At 33.4% G+C, this 16,027-nt stretch overlaps 1 protein-coding gene across 3 annotated transcripts in view; it reads right to left on the bottom strand.

The window, feature by feature from the left end:
- The window catches only part of USP45 (ubiquitin specific peptidase 45), a 65,473-nt gene that overhangs the window by 14,179 nt on the left and 35,267 nt on the right, over window positions 1-16,027 (bottom strand). For 2 of the 3 annotated variants that reach the window (XM_081044658.1, XM_081044659.1), the window contains exons 10-14: window positions 7,017-7,098; window positions 5,085-5,176; window positions 3,786-3,842; window positions 3,319-3,462; window positions 1,312-1,999 (exon numbers count right to left, since the gene is read on the bottom strand). In XM_081044658.1, coding sequence (XP_080900784.1) covers window positions 1,312-1,999; window positions 3,319-3,462; window positions 3,786-3,842; window positions 5,085-5,176; window positions 7,017-7,098 — 1,063 coding nt within the window. Of the gene's footprint in view, window positions 1-1,311; window positions 2,045-3,318; window positions 3,463-3,785; window positions 3,843-5,084; window positions 5,177-7,016; window positions 7,099-16,027 lie in introns of those variants that run through there. The other variant, XM_081044660.1, reaches the window with a different exon arrangement.

The following is a 16,027-nucleotide window of genomic DNA, read 5'->3' as shown; positions in this document are numbered from 1 at the left end:
ACAAACGCAAAATACATAAAATTAGCTATTATACATTGCAGTGAAAGGAGATCATGTATGATGGGAAGGAATCATGGGGCATTTCAATAAGAGGTTGTTACAATGGAGTTGTGATATCATTTGAATATGGACAATTGCATATTTAACTTGGAGTAATATAAATTGGTATTTCTTCCATCTCCCACCTAGACATTTCCTTACTTACCAGTGTATTAAGCATGTCTTTATTCTGATGTTTTGACAATCAGGACCTTGCTACCGCTAGAAGGAGGGCCTCTCCCAGAGCTAGCTAATTCCTAGAGACAGTAAACAACTTAAGTGTGTCTTTCATATGCAAACAAACTAATCCAAAACCTACACCCCAACTACCTCCAATGTTGGGCTCTATCCACCTGCCCTAATCACACCAGGGCCAGGTACCAGACAACTGAAGAAAGCCTCTATAGCCCAAAGACCACAGAAATTATACAAAACTAGTCAGTCCTAAACTTGTTTATCCAGCCTTACCCATTCCTTCCCTTGGAAATCATAATGAATGCTCTTTCCCTCGTTCCCCTCGTTCCCTCCCTGTCCTGACAACCCTGGTGCTCCCGTGCCCCCTCCTCTTGGGAACTGTAACTAACAAACTATCTTTTCAACAGCAACCATCTCCTAATCTGTTTGCCTCACCATACCTGAATAATAATAAAATCTACATTTTGAAACAACTGGTCATTAAGAATCAGTATTCTCTCCATTTAATTAAGGCTAGAGGTGCACTGAAAATTTCTTACTTGATAAGTCCCCTATTTACCATTTTTCTCTGGTCAATAAAACACAGCTATTATGTTGCTCATTTTATAACATGCAATTATTTAAAATCTTCAAATTTATGTCTTATTATATGACTTTACACTAGATTAACTGGATTTGTGATGTGCATTAATCTCATCATTTGTGACACACATTAATCTCATCATTAATCTCACTAGTGATACTATTTTAAGTTTTAGGGAAATTTCTTCTGGAAAGATTTCAGGCAGCTAGTCCCCTGAAATAAAATTATGTGGATTTGTACTTTCAAGGCAGAGATGGATAGTTTAGGTTCTTCAATTTATTTCAACAAAAATCTATTGAAAATTTACTCTGCCCAGTCAGTGTCTTTAGTGCTGAGGTACAAATATGCAAATGTGAGTAAGACAGTCTCCACCTCTAAGCAGCTCAAGTATGGAAACAAGGTTCTTAGGTTCCTCTCTTTGATATCTATAACCAACTGATCACTATTAGATAATCCATGAATGCTAAAAAACAGTAATTAAGCTAAATATTTACCTGCAGTACTGGATTCCCCTTGGTACTTCCGTTTCTTTTCAGTACAGTTCTCACATAGAAGCTTGTTATTCCCCATTAGTAATTCCATAGATGTAAACTGGTAGAGACAGGACTGAACTGAACATTCTTTAGAAGTAGTTACATAGCTCTGAGAAAGGGTCTGAAAAGCATTTTGGGGACTGTGAGACATCATATGCTTCTCCTCTGAAAAACATAACTTATTTGCAAGATTTACTGGCTGATTTTCTCTGTCAAAATCTCCCGATGTCTCCCGAATATCTTCAGTTACAGTGTTGCTTAAATGAAGTTCAGAAATAGCTTCAGCCACTCCCTCATCACCACTGTCAGACTCCTTGCTGGGTGGTTCGCTGGCTGAAGGATGGTGAAGGTGCCCATTTGTGTGCACATAGCATCCACTCCTGGATCTCAGCAATGCATTCTGCTTAGAGGCACTTTCAGATTCTGAAGCCTCACTGTCGGCATCAACACTACTTTCCGAATGGCTGGCTTCTTTTTCACTGCCATCCGTAGGGCTTTCAGTCAGAGTTGACTCCGTACTCATGACACTTGCAAACACTAAAGAATCCCCATTCATTTCAAGGTTTCCATTTTTCCGGTTTCTGACAACAGGTTTATCTTCTCCGGATGACAATTTTCTTATACGCTTTCTGCCATGAATTAGTTGATTCTGTAAGTTGACAGTGTTTTCAGAGAAAAGAATCTTGTGACCTTACTGAAAATAAATGCCAGTAAGTCTTATTTAAATATTCCACAATTATTAAATATATACTATTTCTAGTACCTCTGAAATCCATTTCCTAAATCTACATAAACTACAATCAGTAGAAGAGATACTAACAAATAGTTCTAATTTAAAAATAAACCTTTACACAAGAAACCAACAATAGTTGTTACCCATTTAAAGAGAAGTAAACAGGACTTTTGTAGAACAGTCGGGTGAGGGAGGCTTTTCAAGTATAAACCTTTACATAATCTCTGTAGTCTTGCCACTTAAAAAGCCTTCTACGGGGCGAGTTAAATCTGATCATGTATCAATTTGCCAAGTAAGTACACATCACATCATGTAAAAAACATTTTTTTTAATAAAGTGAAAATTCAAATTGAATTCTTTAAATTTACATGGACAATTCAACAGGACAATTTCACTAGGTATGTCCCTAGAGAAATAATAGGTCTAGACAATGGTCATCGATAACTGGTACCGTCACAAAAAGAGACAACCAGACATGATATGCATCTCCTTGATGGAAGTAAGTATACACCACCACTGAAAAGTTTTCTCGCCAAAAATTAAATAAATAATCAAACCTAAACCTAATTAGGCCTCTAGATCTAAATGCCTTAGAGAGAAAATAATGGAGACAGAGGCACCTGTTAACAACATGAGAATGCAATAGTAAAATGAATCACTATTGATGTGGGAATGTGAGGAACCGCTGAAAAAAAAAAGACCTGATTTCTTCAACAAATAAATTGCAAAGCAAAAAAGGCGGGGGGGTGGAGAGGGAATAACAATCTGTACATTAAAAAGAGATTTAGGAGATATGTCAATCAATTGCAATCTATAGATCTTTTTTTAGATCCTGAATTCAAACACACTTTAAAAAGCAAAAACAAAAACCAAGTATTTATGAGACAACTGCAAAAATTTAAACAACTGGATATTGGTGCTACTAAGAAGTTATTAATATTTCAGGTATAATAATGGGACTGTGGTTATGTAGTTTAAAAGAGTATTTATCTCTTAGAGACACACATTAGAGTATACGATACATTTGGGATTTATTCCAAAATAATCTGGAGTGGGAAGGGGGAGAACATAAGATATAGATAAAACACTATTAACCATGAGCTGGTAACTATGAAGCTGAGAAATGGGTACATGGAAGTTTATTATACTATTTTCTCTAGTTTTGTATATTTTTTACATTTTTATTAATAAAAAGTTTTAAAAACCAGATGTCTCCTGAATGCACACAAGCTTACCTTATCTTTAGATGAAGAAGGCTTCTTGGTTGGTCTGGGCTGATGAGTATTTTCTATAGTAACAGTGCCACTGAACTGACCAGTATCTGTCTCCTTTACACTTCTATATTTACTCATTCTTCCCAAAAGTACAGGTTTTGAAACCTACATAGATGTCATATACATAAGACAAAACTTCTTTAAGAAATAAATTCTGGAAAGCATCTACTTTTTAAAATTTCTAACTCATTTGAAATGTAATTTCCTTGACATTAATTCTCAAAATATAAAGCATAAGGGTTTTAATTCCTTGAGAATAAGAACTATACCATACTTTATGCATACACAAACCCCAATATTACACTGTACAATTACTGTATATAAAAAATAATGACTCAGGTATCTGATAATACTCAACAAATATCTACACATATGAATAAATAAATGCCCTTCACAGAAGACTTATTATTAAGCTTTTTTCTCCTTACCCTTTCTTCTATTATAGGAAGTGAAATATCAATAAAAGGATCTTTCACTGTGGAGATCTTTAAAAGAAAACATTGAGGACTTCGGTTAGAATTCTAATATAGACAATGTAGCTTCGTAAAGTCTTAAAGAAATCAAACTTCCCAGGCCACTTAAAATTTTAAGTTAAAAAACATTCCTGGAACAAATAGCAATTTAATTGGGCATAGTAGCACATAATGTTAACTAAAACAAGATATCCCAAAACTTTAATAAATACAACTCAGTTGAATTTTATAATGTCAATATGACTAACCTGTAATATCTAAAGTAATTCCAAAACAAACTGTGCAGTATAACAATGATTAACTAAAGATATAAATATATTTTTGGTGAAATCAATGCTACAACATAAAATATGAAATGTTAAGAAAAAGCCATGGAAAAAAACAGAGTCTGACTGCTTCGTAGATTATTTAAGATAATTCTGTTTTAAAAGATACTCTCTAGCTTGTGAGAGAGGAATCAATGTCTATGTTGAATATATTAAAAATCTAAGTAATATGTTGATACAGTCTGTGCTTCCATATGACAGGCTAGGAGATATAATACATAATACATACTGATTGTATAAGACTAGAGAAGATAGAAAGGAACTCCATAATCTGGGACATAAGAATGAACACAAAGACTCTCTCTTTTAAAATAAACTCTGACAAAAGTTTAAACTGATCATACTCTAAGCCACACACTTTCAGAAATATTCCTTATCAAGCAATTGGAAACTTATAAAAATTTATATATCTTTAAATTGTTGTTAAAGTACTGATGGCATTCCAAATAAAATTGTCATTAAATTCAAAGATGAGTCAAGGCTACTTTAAAAAAAACTTCAAAGTCCTAGAAAAGTAAACTTGAAATCAAATGTGGTAGGTTACCCTAGGTTATTTTACTACATTAAATTATTTCTGTTGGAATTACATTTTAGGGCAATGCATAATTACATAACATAGTTATCCTGTTTACAGAACTTTCTTTTTTATTTCAATACAAACAAGTAGCTAACACATTCAAGCATGTTAAAATAGGCTAAGAGACCTTCACAGGTTTCTCGAGAGGAAAAATAACACATCTACTTTAAAAAATTATAAATTATGTTGATTTCCTAGGAGTGAAAAATACAGTTTAAGCAAACTTTCAAAATCTATTATGTAGTCATCTGCCACAAAAATAAATGACTGCTGATGATTATATGTGAAAGAAAACAATAAACAATATGATTGTAATCCATTCCATGTTGAAATGAATTTCAAAGTACCTACATTTGCACATTCTTCACACATGACCGTGCTAGTTAATTCACCAATAAAGATCTGATTTATGAAATTCATTTTCACTCCTTCTCTTCCATATGCTGCAAAAATAATACTTTTTAATACAAAAAAAACATGTCAACCATCAACCTAACAATGTAACATGCTTTTTTCTGTTGATTCAAAAGAAATCTAAGGCAGATGTACAGTACCACATTTAATAGTATTTTACTATATGATATTATAATGACTTTCTCCTTTACAATTTTGTTGAGAAAGTGTGACTATCAACTATAGTAGTCACCAAGTAAAAACGAACTGCTCTTAAGAGGTAAAATAAGTAGAGCAATAATCACTATTCCTATTACACCTTAAGAGCTGCCATTAAACCCTTTAAAGCCGGTGCCTGACCTACATATAGCGGGATGGGAAAGGAGATTATGCTTTTAGGGCTACAGATACCAGAACAGTAACAAGAAATGACAGAGTAGTAAGAGAAGTAAACACAACATAGTGTAAAGAATTAACAAGGCAATTAATAACTGTTACATATAATATAACTGTTCAGTTATATAAAAAATGTCAAAATCATTCTATTTGAAAAATACTTATAAATCAAAGAAAATTATGCCCATGATTTGCTTCAAAATAGTCAGGGATTGGGAGGAAACAGATGAAACATAATACCCTATGAATTGAACATAGTTTCTGTGGGGTGCTGGGTACATGGGGCTTCATTATACTATTTTCTCTACTTCAATAAAAGTTTGAAATTTTCCATAATAAACATTGGGGGTAAAATACATTAACAAACCGATTCACTCCTCTTTCAAACTTTTCTTCCATCCTGTTTGGGTCTCTACTTTCAAACTTCACACAAACAACATTTTAAAATATTATTTGAAAAACTGAACGACAGAGCAGACATATCTGAATGTATCATTAAACATTTACTAATTATAACTACTTAGAAATCATGACAAACCAAGATGTTTCATTAGGAAAAATTGTATAAGGGATTAAAAATAAAAAAGATTACAAAACTGGAAAGAGGTGAAAGAAAAAGAGGGTAGTTATTCTAAACATGCACTAGATGGCAGTATCTCAAAACAAAAGAACAAAGGATGCTTGAGAATCTACATTTTTTAAAATATGAGCCCTTAATTGCATATAAAGTTTTGGCATATATGATCACAATGTATGTATATTTGTTTATAAATTATAGACATGTAGTATGGACTTATAATGTTATAAAAACATAGAAGTTAGGAGAATAAATAAAATACCAGTAATATTTTTAAATGTCTTCTAAAAATAATGACATCATATTACCGTTAGTTAATATCTCAAGGTAGAATATACATCGAGGACAAGGTAAATCACTAATAACATAGAATAAACCCACATTGAAATACTGAGAATTATAAGTGATCAGCTTTGATTAGATAATCAGTGTCTTTACCTCACATTTTGGCTGAGTAAAGCAGACATGTATGCTTGACCTATTAGTACTCTGTTCAATAAATGGTATCCTCGCAGGAACCTTTGGAGCACTTAAGCAGTTTTTCTAGTATAGATAAACCCATTTACCCAAGCACACTTCAACTGCAAAATGATACAGTATGAGGACAGTGAACTTTCAAGTGAGGCTGGTACTTCCAACAACCTTTCAAATGTCCCTTAGGATACTTCACATAAGGGCATTAGTGCCAATCTGTATATTTGATATTAGTTTTATTTTTAATAATTCACATTGATACATCCTAACACTTTCTATGACCTACTACACTATCTTGCAGCCACTGGAATAAGTATACCTTCATTTTAAGGCCACTACTTTAGAGAATTAGTTTGCATAATGCTCAGTTCTTTTTCCCCTGAAAATAAACTTTTAACATTTTTTTCTAGAAGAAAGTTTTAACAGTGAAATAGTCAACATACCTTTGACTTTTTTCCTAGTTTCATCATCAGCAGTTTTAGTAGTTGGGTTGTTAAATGCTTTTAGAATGCTAGCTTGTATTCTCTATAAAACAAAGTTAATAAGAATTTAGTATCTATTCTTTCAAAGCAGTATTTTGTCTTCTTTTGAATATCTGGGTTAGTAAGTTAACTCCAGCCACATCCCCTCAATAAATAATAGAAGGACTTTCAAACAACAAGGTACCCTGGATCTCAGTTCCCTGGTCTGTAAAACAAAATGAACTTTTAAACAATTAAATATGTCCCTTCCTTAAGTTCTAAAATTCCATGAATGAACAATTCTCTTATTTGGGGGAGAATTTGGAATTAGAGTCAAAGTTCTTACGTTTAGTGTCTATCTTGGGTTAAAATATTTTTCTCAGTCTAAAAAAAGCAAGCAGCCTACTCTCATTTTTTTCTTACAGGTCTAAAGTAAGTTCTGTCTTTTCCCTTCTCTGCCCCCTCCCTCTCCATTTGTCCCTTTCCTTCCTTCTCCCCGTCTCTGTCCCTAAAATAATGTATTTCTCAATCAGGACAAAAGTCATGAATAGACCATGTGAAATTTCTTGTCCATGAAGAAAATCTTAGTATACATGAGATCCTACCCTGGTGACTACGACTTCCATGCACATTATTTTATTTATATATACATATAACTAAAGTCCAGAATATTGAATTAATGTCCACAGCAAGAATACTCCAAATGTTGCCTTTTGTTTTATTTGAGTTTAGTTGTCAGTAATGATAATGTAGTAAAGTCTTTAGTGGCTCTTAGTAAATGACAAGGCTTATGTATCCACATCTCCTGCGTTTATTTTAGGAAAGATCTAACTTCACAGAAAACTTTTAGAATGAAATAAAACTACATATTCCAATAGAAACTTATTTAAGCTAATGAATCAGTATCTTTTACATTAATTATGCCCCTAATTAGTGGATGGATTTCATCTTCTCTAATTTACATTTTAACAGTGGGGTGAAAGGAAAACTTGTTAATTATCCTTTAAAATATCTTTTTAAGTAAAGTCTTGATCACAGGTTTTCATGTGTGAGACCACTGTTTGATCTGGACTCCCTGGTGTAAAAATGGTAATAAATACGTCAAAGAGAAACTAAACCCAAACTGCAGACTTCTCAGAGAATCCAAGATACTTTCCACTATTTAGAAGAAAATTCACAGCTTTAAATATTTAAATCAATTGAAAAGAATAAAAACAAATTATGCAGCCAACTTATAAATTTAGAAAAAAAGATATCAATACTGAACAAAAGTAGAAGAATTAGTGAAAATAAAAGTGGAAATTAAAGAGAATAAATGAATCAAAAGCTGATTCTGTGGCTGGGAGATAAATAAACCCAATAGTTAACCTTAATCAAGGATAAAAAGTACAATATCACACCTAAGAAAAAAGGGAAACCAGTAGCAAACTTAAAGATATTTTAAGTGATCATCAGAGGCCACTATACTCGACTCTCACATAATTACATTGGAAAATTTAGAAAAAAATATGTAATTTTCCAGGAAATTAATCCCAGAAGAGACAGAAAATCTTCCAGCTTTAATGGGGGGTGGGGAAGAGGAGAACGTTGTTAGATAGTTCTCCTTACAAAAAGCTCCATGCACTAACAATTTCACAGAGGAATGCCACTAAAGCTATGTTCCAGGGCATAGTAAAAGGGAAACTTCCAAATTATTTTCATGAAGCACAATAATGGTACCTAAAGCTGACAAAGAATGCACACAACACACAGCAATACCAATCATGAAAAAATTCAACAGACTACAGCAGCACATTTAAAATACAGTAGTACAGTATGACCAAGAGGCTTTTATTCTAGTAATGCATATCATTATAGTAATATAAGTCATCAGATTAATAGATGTAGGAGAAAACATTGTAATCATATCCCCTATTCATGACTATTAGTTACCATTGTATTAAAGTTCTAGTCATTGCATTTGATAGAAAAATAAATCTCAAAGGTCTAAAAATTATAGTGAAGATAAAATATAATAAAGTCAATAGCCTTCACACACAAACAGAAGATATGGAAGAAAATACCCCATTTATGACAGCAACTAAAAAGATATAATAACTAGGAATAAACAAAAAATGTGTTTAAGATCTAGATGAAGAAAATTTTAAAACATACTGAAAGACACAGAAGAAAACTTGATTAAACACAAAGACACACTGTGTTCTTGAATAGGTCCTAACATTATAAACATTTCAATCTCCCCCACCCCAAATTTGTGCATTTAACATAATTTCAGTAAAAATAGTAATAGTTGTTTTGTTTTGTTATTTGAATGTAAGAGGTTGAAGACAGACTGGTTCTAAATTAGATATGAAAAATGAACAAGAATAGCAAAGAAAACTGGGGTTTGGGGGAAGTGCAATGAAAGATGACTGATCCTACTAGATTTATTGAAATGCATTAAAATATAATTTAAAATATGATCCTAGTATTCAAACAGATAGGCAAATAAAATGAATGAAAAGTTACGAAATAAACCCAAATACATATGAAAAATTAGTATAATTAGAATGTTATTAATTTGGTGGGAAAAGCATACTACACAGTTTGGATCACTGTAGGACAGTCAAAAAGGAAACAGGATGCATTTCAATGGATCAAGAGTTAAATTAAAAATGTACCATAAAAGTACTAGAAGAAAACATGAGAAATTCTTTTATAACCTTGGAGTGGGAATGCCTTTTTAACTATGACTCCATATCCAGAAGCCATAAAAAAAGACTGTTAAATTCAACAACAAAAAAATTTTAAACTTTATATATATAAAAAAACTGCTTCCACATTATAAGCAAAATCAAAACATAAATGACAAACTTGGAAACAAACATATTCTCTCCTAGTACACAAAAAGCTTTTAGAAATCAGCAAAGAATCAAAACCTAGTAGAAAAATGGGCAAAAAATAAGAACAGATGAGAAGATACTGAGACTCACTTAAAAGAGAAATGTACACTAAAACTACCACTTTCAACCTAGCAGACTGGCAAAAATTTTTAAAGTTTGACAAAAAAATCTTTTAGTGAGGCTATGGGGAAACAGACTCTCTTATATGGTATGTTGCTGACAGAAGTGAACATTGTATGCCTTTAGAGAACAATTTGGTATCTATTAAAATTACAAATGTATATATCATTTGATCCAGCAATCTCATTTCTGTATTTACATAGATATACTCACACACATGCAAAATAATACATACGTACACATTATTCATCATAGCTTTGTTCATAAAAGCAAAAACAATGGAAACAACATATAAGGGATAATCAATAAGGAATTGGTTAAGTACGTTGGGCTGAAAAAATAGGGAAGCTTTCTATCTTCTAATATGGAAAGACTGCTACAATATCTTAAGTGAAAAAAGACAAAACACAGAAAGGTATGTATATAATATATGCCACCTTTTGAATAAAGTAAGGGGAAAAAAAAATATATATATATATTATTTCCCTTTACACACACACACCACCACCACCACCACCACCACCACCTCCACCACCACCACCATCACCAAATGAAAGCATAACCAAAAAAGATAACAACATGGTGTATAGACACCATCAGGGCCAATACATAAGAGAGGCAAAGAGAATTCCCAGGAGCAAGTTAGGAAAAAGTCCAGAATGATGCCTATGCATCAAACATGGGAAGCAACCAATCCAGACTGGAGCAGTGAAACCTGTGAGATAGACGTACCAGTACAACCAACACCAATATCCCCTCTGCCATTGTACCATGCTTTTAATCTAAGGACAGAATATATGGGAAATAAGCTGCTAATGTCCTTATTCTCCCCTCTATGCCCTGTTGCCTGGATCAGCACAGGTTATACTCATACATTATATTTACCCTCCAGAATCATTCTGCTCTGACCTATTCCTGAGAGTCATGAGCCAGAAGCAGAAAACAGAGAGCTAGTACCTGGTATCTACTACATCTCTGCTAGTTGCCTTGACTGGCTCAGAACACATGCATGATTATGCTCACTGAATTCCCCATAAAAAGCTCTTGTAAATTCTGCGAAGCCAAAACCAGACTATGTTGCAGAGATTCTCTCAGCTCATCTTCCTTTACGAGTCTTCATCCAAAAATGCCAATAGGTTTGTGCTTGCTACCCAGTTTTGCAAAACTAAACAATATATTGTTTAAGCATACATTGGTAGCTCTCAAAACTGTAAGAAAAAGCAATCAAATGATTTCTGTAAGTCAAAATAGTGGTTATCTCTAATAAGGAAGAAATGCTTGGGGGAAAAAAGGAACAGGTAGCTTCTTTAGTACTTCTGTGTTTCCCTGAAAATAAGACCGGGTCTTATATTAATTTTTGCTCCAAAAGACACATTAGGGCTTATGTTCAGGGGATGTTATCCTGAAAAATCATGCCAGGGCTTATTTTCCATTTAGGTCTTATTTTCCATTTAGGTCTTATTTTCCAGGAAACACAGTAATAACATTTTTTTTTTTTTAACACTGGGAGTGGTGGTGAGGAGGAGTGCTAGTGGTATTTATATTATCCTTTAAACTGTATGTATATTTGTACATATTCTTCTGTATGCATGATATGTTCCATAGTAAGTTTTTAACACCCTCCCCCAGTAATTGTGGAACTGAGTTTCGTTTATTAACTGGCCTATGATCAGCGCTTTATATTTCCTAGAACTGCTCACTATTTTCTTCCAGTGTATTTTGAAAGTTAATGCAAAATTCAAAAACTTAAATGTATATGAGTAGGATATAAAAGTAAACATACCGTGTCATACTGCCCTGAAATATATGCAAAAATAATCAAAATAAAATGTGTCCCAGAAGCTATTAAATATTGTCATAGTCTCCAGTTCAGACTAAATAAATTTTAAAACTGATATAATTCAGATATTGCCTAAGCTAAATTTAACTTACACCTTTGAAAAAAGAATTTCTTTAACTAAAATAAGGAAATTAGAACGGTGTGAATTCCAGCAGGAGAAATATTTAATGGACATCAATGAAAGATTCCAATGTTCACCTGTAAATATTTAACAGAACTATAAAAAACCTCTCTAGCTACTAAAAATAAAGACCTCTAACTCAACTTGAAGTCTGTAAATTTATTCTACAATTTGAGCATTTGGTTAATTTAGACATGACTTTCAATATGATTTAATGAGCCTTTGTTACATTCTAAAATGTAAGCTATATCACCTCTTAAAACGAGAAAAAATAAAATAAAGTAAAAAAATAAAAACAAAAATAGCAAAAAAAGATTAAAAACAGTGAAGGTGATTAAATTATTAACTTCTAAACTATTAGACTTTTGCTTTTTTATTGTCTCCTAGACACAAATTTTTGTTCTCTGCTCTATACTATTAAAGAATTAATAGGTAACTCGTCAAGTCAATAAAGTAAATGGGTTTAGGTACATCTACAACCTCTCATTGTTAAGAGCTGTGCTTGAACCATTTAGGTTAAAAAACAAAGATAGACTTTGGTCAGGGAGCTAACAATTGTAGCACATTAATCGACTAGCACTTTCCAAGTACAACTATTATAATACAAATTTCCATCTTAAACTTCTTTCAAAAATAAGAATGCAAAAAACTCATAGTTTAACTGAGATATTGTATCTTTTAAATAATGCTATCCAATAATGCGTTAAAGTCATATGTCTTTGAGAAGATAATAGAACTGAAACATCACTTAGTGATAGCTCAAATTAAAAGAAAAAAAGTCAAACAGCATGTATGTTTGTAAGTGGAAAAGACTGCCTATGAAAGTTCTTATATAATAGTAAATTTGATTTTATTTTGCACATAAAAAATTTACAATTTTTGCACAAATGATCCCTTTAGTGCTCTATTCAGGGAGAGCATGTTATATTCCTGATCTTTATAGTCATAAGAAAAAGAATCTGAAACAATATGAAAGGAGGTCAGCAGTTTTTAATCATTACTAAAAGCTTCTGGTGCCAGACATAACGCCGTAACCTTTCTTCAATCAAAAAACACACAGCAGTGACAAACGACGACAACAGCAGGATTAACAGCTGTGGGGTTCCCAGGCCAGACAATGCAGCTCCTGCCTGGGTACTCACTGTAACTGACCGGCACGACTGTCCTTGCTCACGAGACTGAATAGATCCACAGAATTGACATTTTAATTTTGCCACACCATCTAAAACCCTCAAAGAGAGGAAGAAAGATAGGAGCTTTCAAAAATTCAGAAATTAATGTTTCCTGCTGTACTGCCTGAGTTTTTAAGATACGGTGAATTGCAATGCACCATTATGACAAAATAATAATTTAACTGTAACAAAGAATGCTATCAAGTAATAGAAGTGAAACAGAAAAACAAGGATAGATTTTGTTTTATTTGTAATATCAACAGAGTGAAATAAAGCAAAGAGGTAATTTTTAATTCCACTTACAATGATACATGACCATCATGTGGGAAACATATTCCTGCAAATCATAGGGGGGGAAATCATTCTAGCAATTGATAGTCTGAATTAATCTTAAACTAACTCATATTATCATCTGTAGGTTCAGAAGCTTAAAAATACATTTACTATTCATAATACAAAGGCAGAGCATCTCTTTCCACCTAGCTACTTTGTATCGTCCCCCTCAACAAGAGTATCAATACACCAGTTATTAAATTAGATTTAATACTTATTCAAATAGTGAAATAATTATGCTTAAATTTTAAATAGCAAGCTTAAAAAATAACATATTATTTATACTGGTCACTGAAGACCAAGCATTAAAACTAAACTCTAATAAGCAGTATTGTATAGAATTAGAAAGCTCATTGGTTTGGTAGTCAGAAAGACTTAAATTTGGAATCTCCATTCTTGGTATCTGTTTCTAGATCTAAGATAATATCATCAAATATTAGCTCACGGGGGACTGTGGATGTCCCCAAAATGTAACTAATTATAAATCTCTTAATTGATTGTTTTAAAATAAATTATAGATAAAACATAATATAGTATTATCCTGTCACTATAACAGTTTATTCAAATTCTAACCTAGTCAAAATAACTGCATATCCCCAAGAAACTAGCCAGTATAACTTATTTAAGAGACTGTTTATTTTTTCTCCCCAATTCAAATTCTCAATAGAAACTGTTCATTTAAAGGTTAAATTCTGACAACTTATTCAACAAACATTCACTGAGCACCTATTATGTGCAATGCACATGGGATATAGAGATAATACCATATCATTCCCTGAGGAATGTCAATACAATCTAAGGTGACAAAGATATAAATTTAAATAGAAGGTTAGGGTTCATAATCAAAATATACAAAAGTAGAGAGATAGCAGAAAAGGAGTAACACCTTCAAAAGTCAAATTTAAGTCAATAAACAGCCAATTAAGGATGGCATTGTAATATACAGTTGGCCCTTTGTATCTGCAAGTTCTATATCCATAGATTCAAACAACCTTGGATTGAAAACATTCCGGAAAAAATGTTACACTGTTGCTCACGTGTACTATGTAATTAGGTCTGCAATGACTGCCTCTGTACTGAACATGTATAGACTTTTTTTCTTGTCATCACTGCCTAAATAATACAGTATAACAACTATTTTCATAGTATTTACATTGTATTTGGTATTCTAAGTAATCTCTAGAGACAATTTAAAGTATATGGGATGATTTGCACAGCTTTTTGCAAACACTACACCACTTTATATAAGGAACTTGAGCATCCAGATTTCGGCATCCTTGAGGGGTCCTAGAACCAATCCCCTGAGGATACTGAGGAACGACTGTGCACTGGCAACATGAGTGATTAACTCATTCTTTAAGATAATTTGTAAGACTATATTAGAACCCTAGTAACTCTCTCTTCACTGAAAACTGGCCATTATGAGTAAAGAAACACTATGATGTTACAATTCAAAGTAAGATTTAAAAAAAAAAAAAAAAAAGGAGGGTCCACTCTGCCTACTAACATAGTAGCACCTACTACAAGCAAATGAGAAACTCATTTTCACCTGGTTACTTTACTTCGTATTAATATATAAAGAACTGTATTCACTTGAAGGGAAAACAGGATTCCACCTACTCTTACGACAATTATGATTGACAGGGTGTGGGGACAGAGCCAGGAGGGCAGTTTCCAGGCTCTCAGCCTCACGTGGAAAGGTGCTGGCTCAGGTAGTAAATGGCCATCAACTGTGATTAGATGGCCATCAGCTGTGTAGTTGGCTGTCAGCTGTAACCAGCGAGCTGTTGGCCACTAGTATAACTGCTGCTGGTAGCAAATGGGGGCTAGCAAGAAGATGGTGGCTGGCAAGCAAGGATTGCAGTTAGCACGGCAGAGTGCAGTTAGCAAGGGGTTGGTTGGTTGGCAGAGAAGCGGACGGCAGGTTGCGGATCGTGTGGCTCCTGCTTCCTGTGTCTCCAACCCAGCCGCCAGCGAGACTATAGTGGTGTGACTCCCCTATTTATGGCTCCGTGGGTGATCCTTTTTGGCCTCACCACATCCTGCGTTCTTAGGTGGGGAGCGGGACCAGAGACCCCACATGACACCCTGCATGACACAGGGGCTGTCCACAAGGCTATATTGAGAATGATGCTGAAACTGAATCCAGACTCAGAACTATTATGACTAATTTGCAATGTCTGCTGTAAGAAACTGGGAAAATGGAGGATATGTACTGTGTATTTTGCTATCTTTAATATCTTGAATTTTCTCTGAGAAAAATTACATTGTATTTGCATAGGATACCAACAAAAATGTTTAACTTAACCAATTTAATATTAAAGTCAACAAAGAGCAGAAAGAAAACCAATAAAATGCACCTAAGCCATAAAAAAAAAAAGTCAACAAAAAGCCAATCAATTAAGGGACAGGGTTACTGTAAACACTGCTTAGGGAATCTATCCAGTCCATCAGCCATTTCTTCTTTTCTGAGAAACATTCCCTGATTTAGGGGCTGGGACCCCACTCACATGGCCACAAGCGAC

Source organism: Rhinolophus hipposideros, assembly GCF_964194185.1.
Source record: "Rhinolophus hipposideros genome assembly, chromosome: 3".
In the NCBI taxonomy this organism is placed as follows: Eukaryota; Metazoa; Chordata; class Mammalia; order Chiroptera; family Rhinolophidae; genus Rhinolophus; species Rhinolophus hipposideros.
The sequence above is the reverse complement of the archived record's forward strand: the minus strand, read 5'-3'. Positions and strand labels throughout refer to the sequence as shown.